This window comes from Rhinatrema bivittatum, chromosome 4, assembly GCF_901001135.1.
Source record: "Rhinatrema bivittatum chromosome 4, aRhiBiv1.1, whole genome shotgun sequence".
NCBI classification, from domain to species: Eukaryota; Metazoa; Chordata; class Amphibia; order Gymnophiona; family Rhinatrematidae; genus Rhinatrema; species Rhinatrema bivittatum.
In genome coordinates this window covers 195,931,217-195,952,610 of record NC_042618.1, presented here as the reverse complement: position 1 = coordinate 195,952,610, position 21,394 = coordinate 195,931,217, and the positions used below count along the sequence as shown (strand labels likewise).

General features: G+C 43.7%; 1 protein-coding gene across 2 annotated transcripts in view; it reads right to left on the bottom strand.

Moving 5' to 3' along the window:
- DNAH1 (dynein axonemal heavy chain 1) overlaps positions 1 to 21,394 on the bottom strand; it is a 1,058,897-nt gene that overhangs the window by 561,816 nt on the left and 475,687 nt on the right. For both annotated transcript variants that reach the window (XM_029599497.1, XM_029599496.1), the window contains exon 32: positions 6,882 to 7,031. In XM_029599497.1, the coding sequence (XP_029455357.1) occupies positions 6,882 to 7,031 (150 nt within the window). The remainder of the gene's footprint in view (positions 1 to 6,881; positions 7,032 to 21,394) is intronic.

Genomic DNA, 21,394 nt, shown 5'->3' with positions numbered 1-21,394 from the left:
GTCCAAATACGGGTGTACCAGGATGCCATCCTTTCTCAACACTGCCGCAACTACCACCATTACCTTGGAAAAAAACCTGGAGGTGGTGGCCAGACCAACGGGCAGCGCTCAAAACTGAAAGTGGTATCCCAGAACTGTGAACTGCAGGAAGCATTGATGCTCTAGTCGGATAGGATTGTGAAGATATGCCTCGGATAAATCCAGAGAGGTCAGAAATTCTCCTGACTGCACAGCCATTACCACCAAGTGCAGTTTCCATGCAAAAATGCTTCACTTGCAGATGACGGTTGACGCCTTTGAGGTCCAGGATGAGACTAAAGGAGCCCTCCTTCTTTGGCACAACAAAAAAATGGAATATCACCCCGCATTTTCCTGAGACTCGGGCACTGGGACCACAGCCCTCAAACTGAGGAGCCTTGTCAATGTAACCTCCATCACCTGCTTCTTCTGTAGGGAGTGGCAGGGAGACACCATGAACACGTCCCGAGGAATACTTTAAAACTCCATCGCATATCCTTCTCTTATCGTCTCCAGGACCCACTGATCTGATGTGATCTTGACCCACCTCTAATAAAAGAGAGAGAGGCGACCCCCTATCTCCTATTCCCAGAGGTGGGTCAGTAAAGCTTCATTGGGAGGATTGGGAAGGATCCACTATCTGAGCCTGCATCTCATCTGGGATGTTGGGGGGGACTGAGACCTACTGAAGGGCCGAGGCCTCTGAAAAGTCATTCCTGGATCCTCTAGCATGGCCTCTCAGGATAAGGGAATGCTGCGCCTGTTTCTTACCTTCCAGCAAATGAGGAACAAGAGATTCGCCCCACTTACTGGCCAGTTTCTCCAACTTGCTGCCAAACAAGAGCGAGCTGTGAAAAGGCAGTTTGGTGAGATTAGCCTTAGAGGTCGCATTGGCTGACCAATTTTTCAACCATAACTGGTGCCTGGCCACCACAACTGACACCACCCCTCTTGGCCTAAGTGCAAACCAAATCACAACCCACATCAGCCAAAAAGGCAGCAGCTGGTTTCATAAATGACCTGAGATTTACTCCAGAGTCATCAACTTCCTGGGAGAGAAGCAAACAAGACCGAGCCACCAAGGAACAACAAGAAGCGATCTGCAAGGACATTGCCACAGCTTCAAACACCTGCTTAAGGATAGTCTCAATATTTCTACCATGAGCATCCTTCAAGGCCGCTCCTCCTTCCACGAGAATAGTGGTCCACTTGGGAGACTGCACACACCAGTGCTCTCTCATCACTGGATCCAGAGGGTAAAGGCCTTCCAAAATCCAACCCCCTATGAAAGTAGCACACTGGGGCACCCCCCATTCAAGATCAATCAATTCTTGAATGGCTTCCATCACAGGGAAAAAACAAGAGGCTTTACACAAGGAAAGCAAAATAGGATTTCTCTTCAGCTCAGAAACGGGATCTGCCCCAGGAACTCTTAAGCATAGCCAAGGTCTGGGAAATCAAGGCTGGCAGTTCATCTCTCTGAAAGAACCGCAACATAGTTCTATATGGTTCCAATCCAGAGGGATTTCCCCATCCTCAAGAGAGGCAGAATCGGCGTCATCCGTGCCGTATGGATCTCCAGCCAGAGGAGCCGCTGTTGCTTGGGGGGGGGTACTCCAGCGTGGAACAGAAGGGTCAGGCAAGGATTCCACCTGTGCCTCTGCTCTAGGAGCATGGGACAGAGCCAAGGACAGTGCCTGAAGAAAAGACTGTACCCCCTGGAAAAATTCTATTAGAAGCATTCAGACCGGAGGTACCTGAGAAAAGGAAAATCGGTTCTTACCTGCCAATTTTCATTCCCATAGTACCACAGATCAGTCCAGACTCCTGGGTTTTGTACCCCTGACAGCAGATGGAGACGGAGAAAATTTTACTGACACTGCTACATAATCACTTGGCCACCTGCAGTTCCTGAGTATTGACCTGTACCAAAGCACAAAAACTCATAAAAACACCATCAAATTCAACAAATTTACAAAAACTTTTTCCAGCAAGTCTGTATTCTATAGCAAGAAAATCTGTATTCCCTACCAATAACACTGAACAGAGTGGAAGACTCTCCACTTCCACAGATCGGGCAGGTTCTGGACTGATCTATGGTACCACAGGAATGAATGAAAATTAGCAAGTAAGAACCAATTTTCCTTTCCTTGTATGTACCCACAGCAGTCCAGACTCCTGGGATGTACCAAAGCTTCCTAGTTAGGGTAGGACTTGGAGCGTCCCGCTCACAAAACACTGTCGCCAAATGACCAGGACTCCAGATCCCCCACATCTAAGTGATAGTGCTTTGCAAAAGTATGCAGTGATTTCCACGTCGCTGCTCTGCAAATCTCCTGCGGTGAAACCAGGTGGGCTTCTGCCCACCAAGCTCCTTGAGATTGCATAGAATGAGCTCTCAAGCCCTCTGAAACTGAGGTACTATTCATTATGTACGAGGATCCAATGGCTTCCTTGATTCATAGTGCAACAGTAGCCTTGGAAGGCTGAGAACCTATCTTGGAACCACTTCACAAAACAAAGAGATGATTTGACCTCCTGAAATTATTCGTCACCTTGAGATACCTCAACAGAGTTCTGCGTACATTCAACAGCTTAATCTCCCTTGCATGAGGTGTGGAAGAGTCCATTTCAGGAAAAGCTAGAAGTTTTACGTATTGATTCACATGAAACACCTTTACCAGCTTCTGTAAAAATGATGGTTCTGTCTGCAAGGACACCCGTGACTCCAAAATCTGCAGGAATGGATCATGGCAAGATAAGTCCTGCAACTCAGAAATTCTCCTAGCTGAACAAATGGCCACCAGAAAAAACACCCTAAGGGTCAAATCCTTAAGTGTTGCTCTCCTAAGAGGTTCAAAAGGGGCCTCACACAAACCTTTGAGAACAAGATTAAGATTCTATGATGGACAAACTCTCCTAACTGGCGAATGCAAATTCTTAGCCCCCCCTAAGAAACCAAATTACATCAGAATGAGAAGACAGAGACCAACTGTCCATTTAACCTCTGAGGCAAGCCAGAACAGCCACCTGGACCTTAAGAGAGTTGAAAGCCAAACCCTTGACCAAACCCTCCTGAAGAAAAGTCAAAATCCAGGACACCGAAGATTGCAAAGCTCGCACCTAATTAGCAGTACACCAGGATTCAAAAACCTTTCAGATTCTTACATATGATAGAGAAGCAGATGTCCATCTAGCCTGAAGGAGCGTAGCAATAACTGCTTCTGGGTACCCCCTGCGTCTCAAACGTCACCTCTCAAAAGCCAAGCTGCTAGACAAACGTGAGCAGCTGGTCTGAAAATATTGGCCCCTGCTGAAGGAGACCCGGCAGGTGGGAGAAGCGTAAAGGACTGTCCACGGCCAAGTTGACCAGATCCGCAAACCACAGCAGACATGGCCACTCTGGGCTACCAACACCAGTTTACCTGGATGCCTCTCGATCAGACGCAGCACCTTGATTACCAGAGGCCAGGAAGGAAACACGAAAAGCAGAACCTCCTGAAGCCAAGGCAGCACCAGAGCATTGACACCTTTGGCCCTGTGTTCTTTTTTTCAACTGAAAAACTGAACCGCCTTTGCATTGCGACGAATCACTAATATATCCACATGGGGCAGCCCCACCTGTCGCAGAGCTGCATTGCTGTCTTGGACAGCTCCCACTCCCCCGGATCTAATTCCCTGAGAATTAGAAAATCCGCTTGGCCATTTTCTACTCCTGCAATGTGCAACACGACTATTCACTCCAGGTTTTGCTCCACCCAAAGAATCAGCTGCTGAGCTTCCTGGGCAAATGCTCAACTCTTGGGTCCTCCCTGCTGGTGAAATAGGCTACCGTCGTCACGCTGTCTGACAGGACCCTCACTGTCCGACCTCATACCAATGGCACAAACGCAAGCAAAGCTAAACACACGGCCCTGGTCTCTAAATGACTGATAGACCAGGAAGCTTCTGTCGCAGACCTGCTGCCCTGAGTAGACTGTTGCTGACAAACTGCTCCACAACCAGACTGGCATCAGTACTAAGAATTTCCCAATCTGGCACTTCCAGGTCTTCCCCCCAAACCAGATTGGAAGTCAGCAGCCACCAAGACAGGCTGTCCATCGCAACTCCCTCAAGCAGCAAGGGAAGATGGAATTCCTCTGACAGCAGGTTCCATCGAGACAACAGTGTCCTCTGCAGAGGCTTCATATGCGCAAAAACCCATGGCACTAACTCCAAGGTCAATGCCATCAAACCCAGAACCTGCAAATAATCCCAGACTCTGGGTATCGGCAACCCCAATAAGTGCTGAACTTATCCCTGCAACTTGAGAGCTCACTCTGTCGTGAGAAACACCTTGCCCCTCTGAGTGTCAAACCGAGCTCCCAGATACTCTAGGGTTTGTGATGGTACCAAGTGGCTTTTCGCTAAGTTCACCACCCGGCCAAGCGACTCCAGATTACTGATCACCCTCTGCACTGACTGGAGACAAAGGTCCTCCGACTTTGCCCTGATAAGCTAGTCGTCCAGATGGAGGTGCACCAGTACTCCTTTGCAATGCAAGGCTGCTGCCGCCACCACCACCATAACCTCCACTGGCATGGCAAGAGCCGCTTGATAGCTCAAAATGGCTGCCATTCCTGCGCCAACAGAAAGAGGCTCCCAACCTGTTCTGAACTCCATTTCTATACATTTTTTTCTATACATTGCACAGGGGGAAATATCCTGGTAGAAACTTTTCTCTTTTTAGCGGCCACCACACTGCCGGATGGCCCCTCACCACCCGAAACATAGGCAGAACATAGCCCGATGCAGTTCAGGTGTGAAGGAGCTGCGCCACATGCCGACATAGCAAACACTCCAGGAGAGAAAAAACCTTCCCCGGCCGCCAGAACTGCACAGGCAAAGAGCTGTCCCTGAACTTACTGAGGCCCTGCTCTTCTGTCCATTTCTAAACATTTATTTTCTTAAACAAAACTTTAACAAAATCTCACAAACTCTGCTATAATGGAACACAGAGCTGTTCACAGAAAAAAAAAAGAGGATCAGCCAAATTAAAAGGGACAGACTGACAAAATCAAAACAGCCATCCTGAGCCTACAGCCGCCTCAGCAGCCTCGTGAAGGGGAGGGATCTGGACAACTATATTTACACCCCACAGAATCAAGGAGTGAGCCTACAAAAGGGTCACCAACCCCTAGCTCGTTCACCTCAACCAGACAGGGAAGGATCCACCAGGACCCAAAACACCCCTGGGAAGAAGGCTCACTAAACTAAAATCTCCACACTGCAGAACTGCAGGTTTTGCACCATCTACCATCTGCTGAAGAAAGAGAAATACTGAGGAACTGCAGGTGGCACAAGTGATTATGTATCAGTGTAAGTGAAACTTTCTCTGTCTCCATCTGCTGGCAGGGATGCAAAACCCAGAAGGATGGACTGATTGGGGTACCATCAGGGAATACTCACTGAGCTACCTTCCCCTGCCAAGGAACCAGTAAGGGGAGTTCCAAATTCAGGTGCCCCACCTGAGACATCTTTACCTAGACCCACATCCAGCTGGGAAGAACCAGGCTTAGTGAAATCAGAGGAAGACCACCCAGAGTCTCCAAACAGCACTGGCACAATTCAGCAGGCACTTTTGGCTGAGATGCCCAAATATGACAACAGTGCAAAGAGACATGCTTAGGCTTCTTAGGCACAGGTGCTATAATGACAGACATAGGTGTGAGCACATAAGTGTTGGACGCCTATATATACGCTCAAATAGGCGCCCAAAAAATATATGCGTCCAACACTTATGTGCTCACACCTAGGCGCTCACCTAGGCACTCACTAGGCAGCCGAAAAGTAAGCGCATAAAAAACGTAAGCGCACAGTGCTACTTGTGCACTGCAAGTGGCCACTAGGTGGCACATAACATGGGCACTCAGAGTTCAAGGCTTTCCTGTGCACCCAAAAAAGGGTGCACAAATGGATGCACAGTGAGAGGTACACGCCGGACCGAAAAGCCTGTAGAGGGCAGCCTAAGAAAACACGCAAGAAGTCACTGTGGCTTACTACACAGCACACAGCGCAAAGCCTCGGAGGCTGCTCAACCCGCCAGGCTGCCAAGGTCCCTTGATCCCCCTCGGAGCGGGACGAATGTCAGAATGGCGCACTGAGCTCAGAGACCGGAGGGAGGAGGAAGCCCTGCATAGTAAAAAAAAATAAAAAATATTCCTGCTAAGTCTATTTTTTTTTTTTTATAACTTACTGGAACTCAGCCTTACATGGCTGAGCACAGAGATGGTCTCCACCTGTGGGGAGAGAGGGCATGTGCAGTCATCGTCACGCTCGGCTTCCTGCACCCTCTGCCTTTCAGCTGCTCAAGCAGCTAAGTCCAAGCTGGCAAAACCAGCTACCGGACCAAGGCACTCATCTGAGGGACCATGGAAATCACTTCAGGAAATCTCAACAGGGTGAGATACCATTTGGTATCACCGCAGGAGAGCAGGATGTTAATTTTCTTTCCTGAATTCTCCTTCTTAAATGGAGTGGGGAGGTGCACATCCACCATCTGCTGGAGACAGACAATACTGGCTGGCTGAGGTCACTGCAGGGGCATAAATACTGTGAAGTCAGCTTGCTCTGTCTTCATCTTCTGGTAGGAGTGCTTAACCCACTTGTTCTGGATTCATCTGATTGGACACTAAGAAACTGGAGATTTTAGTCCTATACGACTGTTGAAAATTATTCTCTCTGAATTTTGGATAAGAAGAAGGATCAATGAAATCACTATCACACAAGACTGGAGAGTTCCCGGCAACCTCATAGAACAAAATACAGCTGAGATGAAAGAGAAGGCATGAGGCATCATAACAGTGCAATGTGAAATTCTTTACCTGAGAACTGAGCTGCTCAGATGAAAGCTTGAATGTGGTGGTGATTTTCTTCGCCAGGACTTTGGCATTGTTGAACCCAAATGAATAAAGGGAGATTTCAGCAATCATGGTATAATCTGGGACCATCATAGCAACAGGACGGAAGAGAGCCTATGAAGAGGGACAAGACCAATGTAAATAAAACATAAGGTTTAGATAGAATTATTTTCTACTGGAGAGTCATTGTGCTTGCCTCCCAGACAGCACTGTAGTAGCTCATAATATCATCCCTTACTAACTACATAGCACTTTTATACTGGGGAGGGCAATTTTCAGGCATTTTTACACAGATAAATACATTTGTGCTTGTAAAAATGCATTTTGAGAATTGCTCTGTGATCTCCCCCTCCCAGCAGTTAAAAGTACACATGCTGTTCTCAATGCACATACTTTTATCGAGAGATAAAAGAGGCGAGGTTAAGTTGAGGGAAGGAAAGTGTACAAAAACTTCAAAGCAGGAGCAAAGTGCCTGCCTTCCCTGATGGCCCAAATTTTCAGGGAACTGCCACAATTCACATTTGTAGACTATTGAAATGAACCGGCATCAAGAGAAAAATTTCCCATGATGCTGGCTCATTTTGACAAAAACCTTTGTGCATGGGCCTCTTAGTCTGGAAAGTTGCTCTTCAGTCATCCCTGTTAGAATTCTTTGTATTTTTCATTAGAGGAACTAAAAGTATCTATAACTTTTTAATTTTCTTATTTTCAGGTTCAGTTCATCTTTCATCAATGCAAATAGGTGTGGAAGCACCAATAACCCTCTTTTTCAAACATTTTTAAATGTCTATTTACTTAAAGAGACAATTTTTACACCGTACATACTGGGACAAAGTCCACAAGCACTTTTTATCTGTAGAATTTGCGCCACCTTTCAAAATGAACGTACATGTGCACTTTTGCTTTGAAAATTAAAATTGGTACAAAGTACATGTGGTCATTTTTGTGTGGATACTTTTTTTTCCCATTAAAAGTTTTTATTGAATACAAAATCAGAATACAAAACATACGATACGTATGCAACATAGCAATATCAAAACTGACATTCAACTTACAGTCTCTAATAGAACCCTCCCTTATCCCCACATCCAGTCCCTGCATCAAATACAAGCACCCATTACACTCAGTAACATTTAGGATGCTATTATCCATCACATTTCACAATGGAAAGTCTTAGAAACATGCTATGTACAAAGTAAAGCCTTAGTTTGAACAGTCCTATGCTTATAACAATATACAGACTGCAACATGATGACTATGCGACTATATGCCATTTCATGATTATACTACTCTTATGATAGGAGCATAAATTCATTCATTTATCAAACTTAAGGGTTAAAGTAATACTTTTACACAAGCCATGCAGTAGTACTAATCAGCAGTTACCCAAAGGAAAAATCTGTCACTGTAGATTCTGCTGCATCCCATTCCAAAAGCGGCTTCCATATTTTCCGAAATAATGATTTTTGATGATGTCTATAGGCGACAATTGCTGCCATTCGATAATAACATTTTAGCCTTTGCAACACAACCCAAATAACTTCAGCTCAGAGGTAACGACTCTCAGAGAAGACATGGAATTGGTTAGCGTAAATAGAATGCCATCAGCGAACAACGATAACTTAAGATGCATGTCCACCAACTGAACACCTGTAACTCCAGCAGCTCCAAGTATTCTGGAAGCAAAAGGTTCAAGAAAACAAGCAAAAAGGAACGGAGATAGGGGGCATCCCTGCCTCATGGCTCTCTCCACTAGAAAACTAACACCATAGCCCCAATAACCTTAACACGAGTCTTAGGATTACAATACAAGGATTGAATCAGACCTCTCCTTTTTCTCAAAGATTATCGTACTGTCTTGCAGTCCCTAATTTTCTCAGGTATGGATTATTGTAATGCTCTATTCTTAGAATTATCCGACTCTGCTTTATACCCTTTGCAATTAATTCAGAACTCTGCTGCTCGGCTGCTCGCAGGTACCTCACGCCGAAATCATATAACACCTGTCTTACTTTCCCTTCATTGGTTGCCAATTAAATACCGAATTCAATTCAAAGTACTATCAATTATTCATTCTCTTATTTATAATACCTCATCTACTTGGCTATGCACTAATCTCCGTATATACAAACCCTCCAGACATCTCAGATCTCTCTCCAAAAATCTATTAGACATACCCACTGTCAAACTGGCAAAACATGAATTAACTAGAAAAAGGGCTTTTTCAGTAGCAGGTCCCGTTTTATGGAATTCACTCCCAGATTTCCTCCGCCTTACCTCTTCTACACAACAGTTCAAAAAATCACTAAAAACTTACAGCTTATTCTGTAACCCATAAAATTAACATTCACTTATCTGTTACAATGTCACTATCTATTTTCAAACAGACAATACCCATAAGAAATAATTTTCATCCATTCAATCCAATTTTAATTTTTATTGTTTAAAAGTCGTAGGACATGATTGTTTATTGTGCTATTATTTTTAATGTTTGTTTTTAATTTGTCTTATTTTTAAGTTTATTCATTATGTATGTTTGGTTGTAAACCGTTTTGATTAATTCTTTTGAAGTGTAAAGGCGGTAAACATTTTTAAATAAATAAATAAACAAATAAATAAATAAATAAATAAATAATGTTAATGGTGTTTGGGTGGATCCTTGGACACTGGGCAGCTGACCACGCCCACGAGGGGCAGTCCCGTGAGGGACCACAGTGTCAGGCTAAACTCCAGACAGACAAACATAGATTTTAATCTTTTATTAAGCAGTATATGGAACCACCAGAGGTGGCAGTAGTGAGTAGTGGTTGTAGAGCCCGGCTGGACGCGTCTCTCACAGAACACTGGAAGCGGATCCTCTGTTAGCAGTGCTGTAGTGGAAAGAGACAGAGTTATGAGCACACGATAGTATTAGCATTTAAAGTCCCAAGTAGGAGAGCTCAGAGACAGGGAGAGCAGGCCCTCGAGGAGCGAGTATCTGATCCCTTAGAGCAGAGAGACTCAGCAGCGTAGTACTCACTAGCAGTAGCAGAGATTCCACTAGACGAGAAGTCTGGCACCGGAGCAGAGGGCAGGCCCTCGGGGAGCGAGTACCTGATTCCAGCGAAGCTGTATTGTAGAGAGAGAAGTTTCTGTACTCACAGATGATGACTGTAGTTAGTTCTTCCCAGTGGCGTAGCCAGAATTGATTTTTTGGGTAGGCACAAGGTTAACATGGGTGGGCTGTAGGCATGCAGGTCTACTAGTTGTTTTTTTACTGATAAATAATGCCAAATTATGCAGCATAGCATTCACATCTACGCCTAAGTATGAGGTTTACTTAATGATACAAACATAATTCACGGTGATTTTTACCTTTGTTGTCTGATCTTTGTATTTTTCTAATCAGTTGGTCCTGGTCTCTTTTTCCCATTTTTTCCCTTATAGCTCATTTCCTAATTCCTTTTCAGTGTCTTTCTTCTATTACTGTCTTCTTCCCTTCCACACACACACACACATACACGCTTTCTCTCACAGACTCCCTCTCACACACTCAAGCTGTCACTCTCATATGCTCTCCCCCCCCCCCCCCAAGCTCACATTCTCTGCAGACACACATACAAGTTCTCACTTTCTCACCCCTCCCCAGGCTTATATTCTTATGCACACACAGACGCACATCCAGGCACCCATTCTCACCCACACACATAAACCCAGACTCCCATTCTCACCCACAAACCCATGCTCCCAGTCTCACCCACACATATTCAAGCTCCCATTCTCATCCATACATATACACATTTAAGGTCCTATTCTCACCCACACATACACACATTCAAGCACCCATTCTTATCCACATATTCAAGCTTCCATTCTCACCCACCCACACAAACCCAGGCTCTCATTCTCACCCATATATACACACATTCAAGCTCCCATTCTCACCCACCCACAAACCCAGGCTCCCATTCTCAACCACACATACACACATTCGAGCTCCCATTCACCCACATATTCAAGCTTCCATTCTCACCCACATACACACCCAGGCTCCAGTTTTCACCCACACACACTCCCATTCTCATCCACACATACACATTCAAGCACGTGCACAGCTTCCGCTTTCTCCCCCAGAGCAGGAAGATCAGCTGCCTCTCCTGCTGCCACCGGACTCCTGCTATCTTCGGGCGTCGGGCCGTACTGCCCGCCGAACTTCCTGTCGGGGGGGGGGAGCGTAAGTGCAGCGCACATCGTCCGCTTCCTCCCTCCCCCCCCCAAGCAGGAAGATCGGCGGGCCATACGGCCCGACGCCCGAAGATAGCAGGAGGCCGGTGGCAGCAGGAGAGGCAGCTGATCTTCCTGCTTTGGGGGAGAAAGCGGAAGCTGTGCGCGGCGCTTCCGCTCCCTCACCCCCAAACAGGAAGTTCGGCAGGCCGTTTGGCCCGAAGATAGCAGGAGAACGGGTGGCAGCAGGAGAGGCAGCTGATCTTCCTGCATTGGGGGGAGGAAGCGGAAGCTGCGCGCGGCGCTTCCGCTCCCTCCCCCCCGAACAGGAAGACCGGTTGGCCATACGGCTGCAGCAGCGCTTCCCCATGCGTGCGGTGATGGCGCGCGAGGCGTGGGTTCTCTTGTTCGCTGTCGCGGGGATGGGATCCCGCAACAGCCTTGCAGTTCCGGTGCCAGTTGGGTGGGCCTGGGTCTAAGTTGGGTGGGCACCTGCCCACCCAGGCCCACCGGTGGCTACGCCACTGGTTCTTCCAAGTAGAAAGTAGAAGTTGCAGCGACACAGGGAACATGGGTCTTCGAGGAGCAAGTACCGGTTTCCTGATAGCACCTGAAAGAAGCAGAGAGGCCCCCGAGGAGCGGGTACCCCGTTAGTGACCCCGAAGGGTAGTAAGAGTTCCAGTTAGAGCTGGAGTGGCAGAATAGCTTAGGAACGGAGAGCGAATCCCATCCGTATGAATCCTAGCAAATGTAGTAGGCAGATATACCCTGGAGTCGTGACATCAGAACAGGGGGACGCCTCAGATTCGCGCCAACATGGAAATAAAGATGAGAAGTACCTTGAAGGACAATGGCGGGAGGCAGCACCAAAGCCGGTCCGGGGACACCAGAGAGGTCAGCAAGCAGATGCCACGGCGGCCATCAGTCCAAGGTGAGCAGGAGGAGCCACAAGTAGAGAGAGGTAGGCGGGGCGAAGCCGTCGAAGACAGACAGACGCAACACATAAAAAAGGGCCAAACCACATTTTCTCAAGCATATAAAAAAGAAAAGGTCAGTGAACCATATCACTTTTTCGGCAATGAGGAAAAGTAATAAAAAAGGGATCTTTTCCTTACTGACCCACCACGGAATATCAGTAACTTTTCTAACATTATCAGCTGCCATGCGCTGGGGGATAAATCTCACTTGGTCCGTATGCACCAACCCTGGAATAACCCCATTCAAATGCCTCACTAGTACTCCAGCTAAAATCTTAAGGTCCACGTTAATAAGTGATATTGGACTGTAGGAGCCACACAGGGTAGGATTGCGGCCTGGCTTTGCAATAATTGAAATACCAGCTGTATTAGAATGATTCAGAAGACAGTCTCCTTCCCTAATGCTGTTAAAATATTCAATTAAGGGACCCACCAATACAGAAGCAAACCTCTTGTAATAATTGCTAGTAAACCCATCTAAAAGAGGAGATTTAGCAGATTTAAGCAGGAGGAGGAATAGCCTAGTGGTTAGAGCAGTGGACTATGACCCAGGAGACCAGGGTTCAAGTCCTGCTGTCACTCCTTGTGACCTTGGGCAAGTCACTTTACCCTCCATTGCCTCAGGTACAAAAACTTAGATTGTAAGCCCTCTGGGGATAGAGAAATACCTACAGTACCTGAATGTAAACTGGTGTGATATCTCAATTGAGATCGAATGTTGGTATATAAAAATAATAAATAAATAATTGCCTGAGAGACTTCTAGTGTACTGATTGGTGCTTCCAAGTATTGCTGCTGGTCATCTGATAAAGAAGGGAGTGACACAGGTGCCAGAAATCAAAAAAATGTTTGCTGTTGCAATAGAGAAGCATAGAAATCAGAAAAGCACTCCCGTATGGCAGCCGATGAAGTTACTATTTTACCAGTAACAAATAGCACTGTATGAAATCTTTAGAGGGATTTCACTCAAATGACACCTAAATGAAAAACGATATCACCTTTTAATGAGAAAGGTTTTTTTGAAAAAAAAAATTTTTTTTAAAACTTCATTGTGAAATTCAAATCCCACCAGAAATGTCTTTGATCTTTATATTTATTTATTTATTTAAAATCTTTTATATACCGTCGTTTAGTAATACACCATCACAACGGTTTACATATAGGCACATATACTTGGTTTGGTTATAGAAGAATTTACAAAAGTGCCATTACAATGTCGGTACATGCTCATATAAAATAATGTATAAGAAAAGATTTTCCAAAAATTCAAGAAGAGAAAACATTTTTTAAGGATGGCAGGAACGTTTCATATATTGTGTTATCCAACACCACCCAGGTGTTATTCAATGTATTTAATCATAAATGTTCCCCGCTTCCATCCACAATATGGATATGGATCCGCGTTTTGGAAGGCTACAGCAGAGTTTCTTTCGCTAGAAAAGCTGAAGATTTGCATTAGCAGTGTGATATAAGACTTCATGGTCTATTGAAAGGAAAGTGTGTTAACTCTACGGAGGACTCAGATTTCATTTCGACAAATATTTCTGACTATTCAGCGCTGCATAGAATCGCATTTTGGTAAACATACCTGACAATTGGTTACACTATAAACATCCCTTGAGAAAAAATCCTTTCAGGATTTGAAACGGGGCCTCGTCGGTCTATTTAACATCTAACAGATAAGTTGGGACTTTGTTTACTATTTATACGGCGAATCAGGACTTATTGACATTACCTAGAGATGCTCATGATTTTTACCGTATATGACAAGGTTGTTCAAGAGTTTTTCTGAAATATCACGTTTTGCACAATTTTTTGCACTTTACACGCTAAAAAAATATTGTGGATGGAAGGGGGGGGAACGGTTATGATTAAATACATTGAATAACACCTGGGTGGTGTTGGATAACACAATATATGAAACGTTCCTGCCATCCTTAAAAATGTTTTTCTCTTCTTGAATTTTTGGAAAATCTTTGTGAAACATATATAAAGATCAAAGACATTTCTGGTGGGATTTGAATTTCACAATGAAGTTTTAAAAAAAAAAATGTTTTTCAAAAAAAATCTTTTACCAGTATCATCTTTAATTTTGGCAATCATAATCTGGGCAAAGAGAGCTTTCAACTTTCTTGCTAATAGCCTGCCAGCCTTATTATCCCCCCTCAAAGTAAATCTGCTTAGTTAACTCAAGCTTGTGAGCTATATATGCTGAATCCAATAAGGCTAACTCTGCGAGTTGAAAATATCTTCGCCTCATATGTAATTGTGACAACTCTGAAATTTTAGCAATTAATTTAAGCCTAGACCTCTCTTTCAGCCTTTTATGGTGTGAGGCTTGCACAAACAATATACCCCTCATGACAGCTTTAGAGCACTCCCAGGGGGTACCTGCCAAGATAGTGGGTGAAGCATTAATCTGAAAGTATCCTTTCAGCCTCGCAGTGAGAATGCTACATAACTCTTCGTCCTATAGTAAGCTATCATTTAGACACCAAACACTCTGCACCGGATCATCATCTCTAAAGCAAATTGTCAGCCATATGGGGGCATGGCCTGACCATGATATATCGCCAATCCCCACCATGAATTCTATCATGTAACAATTTATCTATTAAGAAACAGTCTATCCGGGAGTACGTCCCATGCGACAATGAGTAGAAAATATAAGATCTGGAGGTAGGGTGGCACTGCCGCCATATGTCCTCAAGTCCCCAATGGGCCATCAGAGAGGACAATTCTTTCCTGGCCATAGAACTAGGATTTCCATTATCTCATTAGGTATCCAACCTAGGATTCCTAATAAAATTAAAATCCCCTCCCCATATTAACATGCCCTCTGTATATTGCTCTAATATTCTGCTCAGTAATTTCAGAAAGGTGTACTGATCTGAATTTGGAGCATAAACATTAATAATAGTAAAAAATTAACCATCAGTTTTCAGATTTAATAGTAAATAGCGACCTTGTGAATCTGAAAAATGCATATTCATCAGTGAGATTGCGAGAAATAAAGATGCCTACACCCGCGTATTTCGCCCCTTGTGTACAGGCACATAGGTACTTGTGAAGATATTCCACAAATAACACGTGCTCATGCAGGCGTTTCACATGGGTCTCCTGAATTACAACTATTGCAATTTTATGGTACAACAAATCTCGAAAAAGGTGGCCTCGTTTTCTGTAAGTGTTCAATCCCTTAACATTAAGGGACAAAACCCGCAAAGTCATCGCAGCGCTTACATAAATTGTAAATTATAAAAATTAAGCTCCAAGGCCTTTCTAAAGCAGGAGAACCCATTCCATTGCTATCGTACAATAACATTAAGACAAATCAACCCCCCACCCATTACTCCATCCACGTCTCCCCCACGGTGGACCTCACACATCTCAGGGGAGTAAGCACAGTACATGAGAAGCTATCCCAACTGCACAACCCTACATCATTACAAACATAATGAAATGAACCCACATTTAGCCACAACACTCTAGCGATTTAGCTTCATCGCAATTACTGCAAGCAGAAGCATTCCAAGGCCTTTAGTAATCAAGCAGCACAGTGTTAAAAGAAATGCAAACTGTAGAAAGTCAAGATCACCAATAATAGTTTCTGGCATATCAGCCTCTCTTAGTGGGGGCTAAGCGGCTTGTCGCTCCAGTGTGCGATGATTACCAGTCCGCTGTCACTTTGGTACCGCATTGACTAACAGAATCTTCACCTGCTTTCTGCGGTTGAAAATTTATCGGCAAATTAGCTTGCTTGAAGGCCTTTTCTGCCTTCATTAGTGTCTTGACTTTATAAGCAACACCTTTCGCTGTGAAGGAGAGGCCAAATGGGAAAGTCCCCCTTTAGCAGATATTTTCCATTCAGAGGGCTGAAGTCGCTGCCTTCAACTCAAACCATTTTCACAGTGTGGTAGGCACCAAGTCATTGTACACGGTGAGTTTATGTCCTTCCCACATCCATTCAATGTGCTTCCTTGCAGTCACCACTATCTGTTCCTTAGAATTGTAGCTGTGCAGGCAGTCAACAATGTCTTGGGCCCTGTTGGATAATTTAGGGCCCAGTGATCTATGTGCTTCCTAAATTTTTACATTTGGCCTCTCCGGCTCTAGATCTGAATCATTGGAGGCCGCAGTAAGCAGGGACTGGAAAACTGCCGCAGTCACCGTTACACAGTCAGCATATTCTGGCACACCACAGATCCTTAAATTGCATCTTTGTGTGCAGTTTTCTAAGTCCTCCATTTTCTCTGCAAGTAATGCCTGCTCATCTTGTAATGATTTTTCTTGTGTAGCCAATTTCCTGACAGTCCTCTTCACCCTCCAGACATATGTCCAGTTCATTCACAGGAGATCCTAAGGCTGCCATGTCTTCTCTAATCTCTGACATAGAGGCTAAAATCTCAATTTTAAGCTGTTTCAGTTTGTATGTCCGTAAAACAGCCCCATAGTACGTCTCGTGTCGGAATGTCAGATAGCCCTGTAGGCTGATCATTTTCCATCGTGTGGTCACCTGGCTCTGTTGTGGCCTGCTCGCCATTATCCTCTGCTATTTCCACTGCACTTTTAGTATATGAAAACTGCTTGAGATCAGCCGTTTTCCTTTTAGAAACCATCGGGGGTTTGTTGGCAAGAGGATGCAGTGCTGTTGACCCAGAAAATGGCACAGATGGTGTGGATTCACTATAAATACAATAGGGTCGAGGTGGGAGTTCTCAAGTTAGGCAGCCATTCTTCTCAGTGTCGTCATCACCCCCCCCCCCCCACACCCCAATGTGGATACTTTTTCATGGAAAATAAAACATGTAGTTTTCAAAATGCAATTTTATGGGTTTGAATTTAAAAGTGTTGCTCACGCGTATGTTGGCCGCATGCAAGCATTGCAAAATTTTAAAAGCTGTGAAGTACACGCGAATATGTATACCCATTGACACATCAAAAATAAGAGGGTGGAAAAGGGGCACAGCATGGGCGGAGCATAGTCATTCCAGGGTGGGGCCAACAGTTACGTGAATATCTCTGTAATTTCTAACCAGAGACCATGGCATGAGTCAGATTGCTATCTGTGTAACATTACTGCTGCTCCAGATGAGAAGCAAGTTGTAGATCCTGAGTTTTAGGACTTACAGGATAGCGTGAAGGGTCTGGGTCAACTGGAGACATGTAGGATGAAGAACCAGAGGGGGCTTCAAGACATCAATATTAACTGGGCAAACTGGTGTACTAATTTAAAAAACTGGGTTGTCCCTCGCACAAACATGTTTCAAAATCTGCTTACATGCATGTGTAAAAGTCATCAAAGTGCTAGGAAAGATATCCAAAGTACATTTTCTCGAGCAATCTCTTAAGATTAGGTGCATATTTATGCATGGGAGGTATATTTTAAAACATGTATGCACGATTCAAAATTGCAAAGTATCTCCATTCTTGAGCCGATAAGCGCGTATATGGGAGCACTCATGCTTATTTTAAAATTAACCTGTATGTGCTTTATTTTCTTCTCTCCAACCTAAAAACAATCCAGGAATATGCAATTTACCCACATAAAATGCTTTAAAAACTGTCCTCCCCGTACACTAACAAAGCACCAAATTACTTCTTCCATAGGAACAGAAAATGCAAATTTGGCTGTTATGGACCTGGCCACTGATAGCCATATCATATCATATCATATGGAAATAAGGTTCTTTTATCGTTGGTATCCTACTCCTGAACACTTATATAAAATTTACACACACACACCCCCCCTATCGGATAGGTGTTGGAAAGGTTGCAGCAATTTAGATATGTTTGGTGTTTTTTTCACTCTTGGTGGGCTTGGAAGACCTGGCTCTTCCTCCAGGCCTTCCCTTAACTTTCAAAACCATCATTTGTCTACCAGACAGGACTCCGCTTACCTGACTAAGCGCCCCGCCAAGTTTAGGCGTTATATTTATGCCTCTGTTTCTTTATCTCATTGCCTTATCTAGTTTATTCAGTTATGCTGTCCTTTACCTCTGGCTAACCTAGCCCCCAAGTTAATACCTCCTTGTTATATGTAACTTTTGCCTCTTGTTAATCGATTGATTAAGTTATACCCCTTGTTACATGTAAACCGATCTGATATGAATTTCTTTTCATGAAGGTCAGTATAGAAAAGTGTTTAAATAAATAAACAAATAAATAAATAAATAAATAAATAAGCTTGAGGAAGCATCCCATGATCGTGTCTTTACTCCATCATGTGCACGTACACAGCAAAAACCAAGAATGCTGTTAGGTTTCTGCCACTAAAGAAAATAGCAGAGAATTTCCAGAAACTGTTCTTCACACTTGTGTGGTAGCACAAGGGAAGCATTACTCTAATATATACAGCCTGCACAAAATAAACAATCTGATATGTAATTGCCAAATAGGGTTTTTATTGAGGGATCAAAAATTGGTATTATTAGCATTTTCACAGCACAGGTACTAGTGCTGGGTACCTTTTCCCGCTAATTAAAAAACATAGCTTGTACATCCTGATACTTACATTCTCACAGCTTGGTCCCCCAGCAGTTCCAGCATTCACATCACATATTTTGTTTCCTCAGCTGTAGCATTCACATCTCCAGAATTCATATCACCAACAATCCAGCCATCCAACTGCCCCAAACTCCAAATCTCCCACAGTCCCACTCTCACCAGTTCCAGCACTCACATCCCCCATAGCCTGCCTCAACTTTATGCAGTAGCTTACACTCTGATGTGGCCCATGAAGACCACATTTTGAAGCCTCCTCCACTCCCAATATGGCCCATGAGATAAAAAAAAAAATAGAGGCACCTGCCTCTCGATATGGCCTGTGGACGAAGAGTTGAGACACCCACATCTTGATTTGGCCTACGGGTGCTAAGAGTGGAGCCACAAGCTGTTCCACTGCTGATCAATACATACTGAATCTGTGCATGCTGAAAGGAGTAAAAAAGCAGCAGTGCCTCAGGGTGTTCCTCTACCCCTGTAGACCAAAGCCCAACTCACATTTTGAACCACGAGGGACAGAGCTCCACTGATAAGAACATAAGAAATTGCCATACTGGGTCAGACTGAGTGTCCATCAAGCCCAGCATCCTGTTTTCAACAGAGGCCAATCCAGGTTACAAGTACCTGGCAAGTACCCAAACATTAAACAGATCGCATGCTACTATAGTTATGAATGTTACCTCTGTAAACCGCTGTGATCTTGCTATGGAACGATGGTATATAAAATGTCAAAATAAATAAAGCCAGTAATAGCAGTGGCTATTCACTAAGTCAACTTGATTAAAAGCAATTTATGGACTTCTCCTCCAGGAACTTATCCAAGCCATTTTTAAACCCAGCTACACCTTCCTCCCTGACCACATCCTCCAACAATGAATTCCAGAGCTTAATTGTGCATTGAGTGAAAAAGAATTTTCTCTAATTTGTTTTAAATCTGCTACTTGCTATCTTCGTGGAATGCCCCCTAGTCCTTCTGTTATCTGAAAGAGTAAAAACCAATTCACATTTGCCCATTCTAGTCCTCTCATGATTTTATAGTCCTCTATCAATTCCCCCCCGTCAGCCGTCTCTTCTCAAACTAAATAGCTCTAACCTCTTTAGTTTTTCCTCATAGGGGAGTCGCGTCCCATACCCTTTATCAATTTGGTCACCCTTCTCTACTTTCTCCAGTGCAACTACATCTTTTTTGAAATGTGGGGACCAGAATTATACAACGTACTCAAGGTCTACGTCCACCATGGAGCAATACAGAGGCTTTATGACATTCTCTGTTTTACTTACCATTCCCTTCCTAATAATTCCTAATATTCTATTTATTTTTTGACCCAGACAGCACACTGAGCCGACAATTTCAATGTATTATCCACTATGATGCCTAGATCTTTTTCTTGGATGGTAACTCCTAATATGTAACCTAACATCGTATAACTATAGCATGGGTCATTTTTCCCTATATGCATCACTTTGCACTTGTCCACATTAAATTTCATCTGCCATTTGGATGCCCAGTTTTCCAGTCTCATAAGGTCCTCCTGCAATTTATTGCAATCCACTTGTGATTTAACTACTATGAATACATTTGTGTCATCCGTAAATTTGATCACCTCACTCGTTTTATCCCTTTCCAGATCATTTATAAATATATTGAAAAGCACCGATCCAAATAAAGATCCCTGAGGAACTCCATTGTTTACTTTTTTCCACAGAGAAAATGTCCATTTAATCCTACTCTTTGTTTCATGTCTTTTAACCAGTTTGTAATCCATGAAAGGACATCCCCTCCAATTCTATGACTTTTTAGTTTTCTTAGAAGCCTCTCATGGCAACTTTGTCAAAAACCTTCTGCAAATCCAAATACACCCCAATCTACCAGTTCACCTTTATCCACATGTTTAACAACCCCATCCAATTTCCTTTGGGTAAATCCATACTGGCTGTTTTCTATTAAACCATTTCTTTCTATATGTTCTGTGATTTATTTTCTTTAGAATAGTTTGCACTATTTTTCTGGGCACTGAAGTCATGATCATCAATCTCACAATGCATGTTAGACCCAGGGCTATAGGGAAGGAGAAGCAGCCTGAGGCACTGCTACTTACTTCCTCATCCTGATGGTCCTGCTCAGTAAGTAGTTTTCAGTGGGGGAACAGTTGGCAGCTCCACTCTTCATACCCCACAGACCAAATAAGTGGGTTTTTTTTTTGTTAAAACAATAGACTCAATTAAGTCAACAGGAGGGGATGGAAAGTAATCAAGTTATTGGTTTAAACAGTTTACCTAATAGTAATGACATGTTATGAGGGCAATTTTCAAATACATTTACCCAGCTATATTGCAAATCTTCTGGATAAACTTGCCTGTCTGAAAACTGTCCACACTCAGTCTGACTAAAAATGCATGTGGGTTTCCACTGTTGCATATACTTTTAGCTGGATTAAGGGGAGGCATTTCTGGATGAGGACTGAGCAGGGTTGAAAAATAACGTGCATAGATTGGATTTTCATATCTATGTGAATTGTATTCCAGCAAAAACAGGTACAAAGTCTGTAGATATTTTGTATAAATGGGCAATTTTCAAAGCATATCTATCTGCATATTTTTACTGGAAAATTAGTATAAGATCTGCAGGTACAAAGTGCCCATATACTTTGCAGTTAGGTATGCTATTTTAAAAATGTCCCCCCTATAATATTAATATTACCACTTAACAGTAAAGCAAAGTTGCTTACATGTAATAAGTGTTCTCCAAGTTCAGCAGGACCCATCAGCCACACAAGTAGTGGGGTGACATCA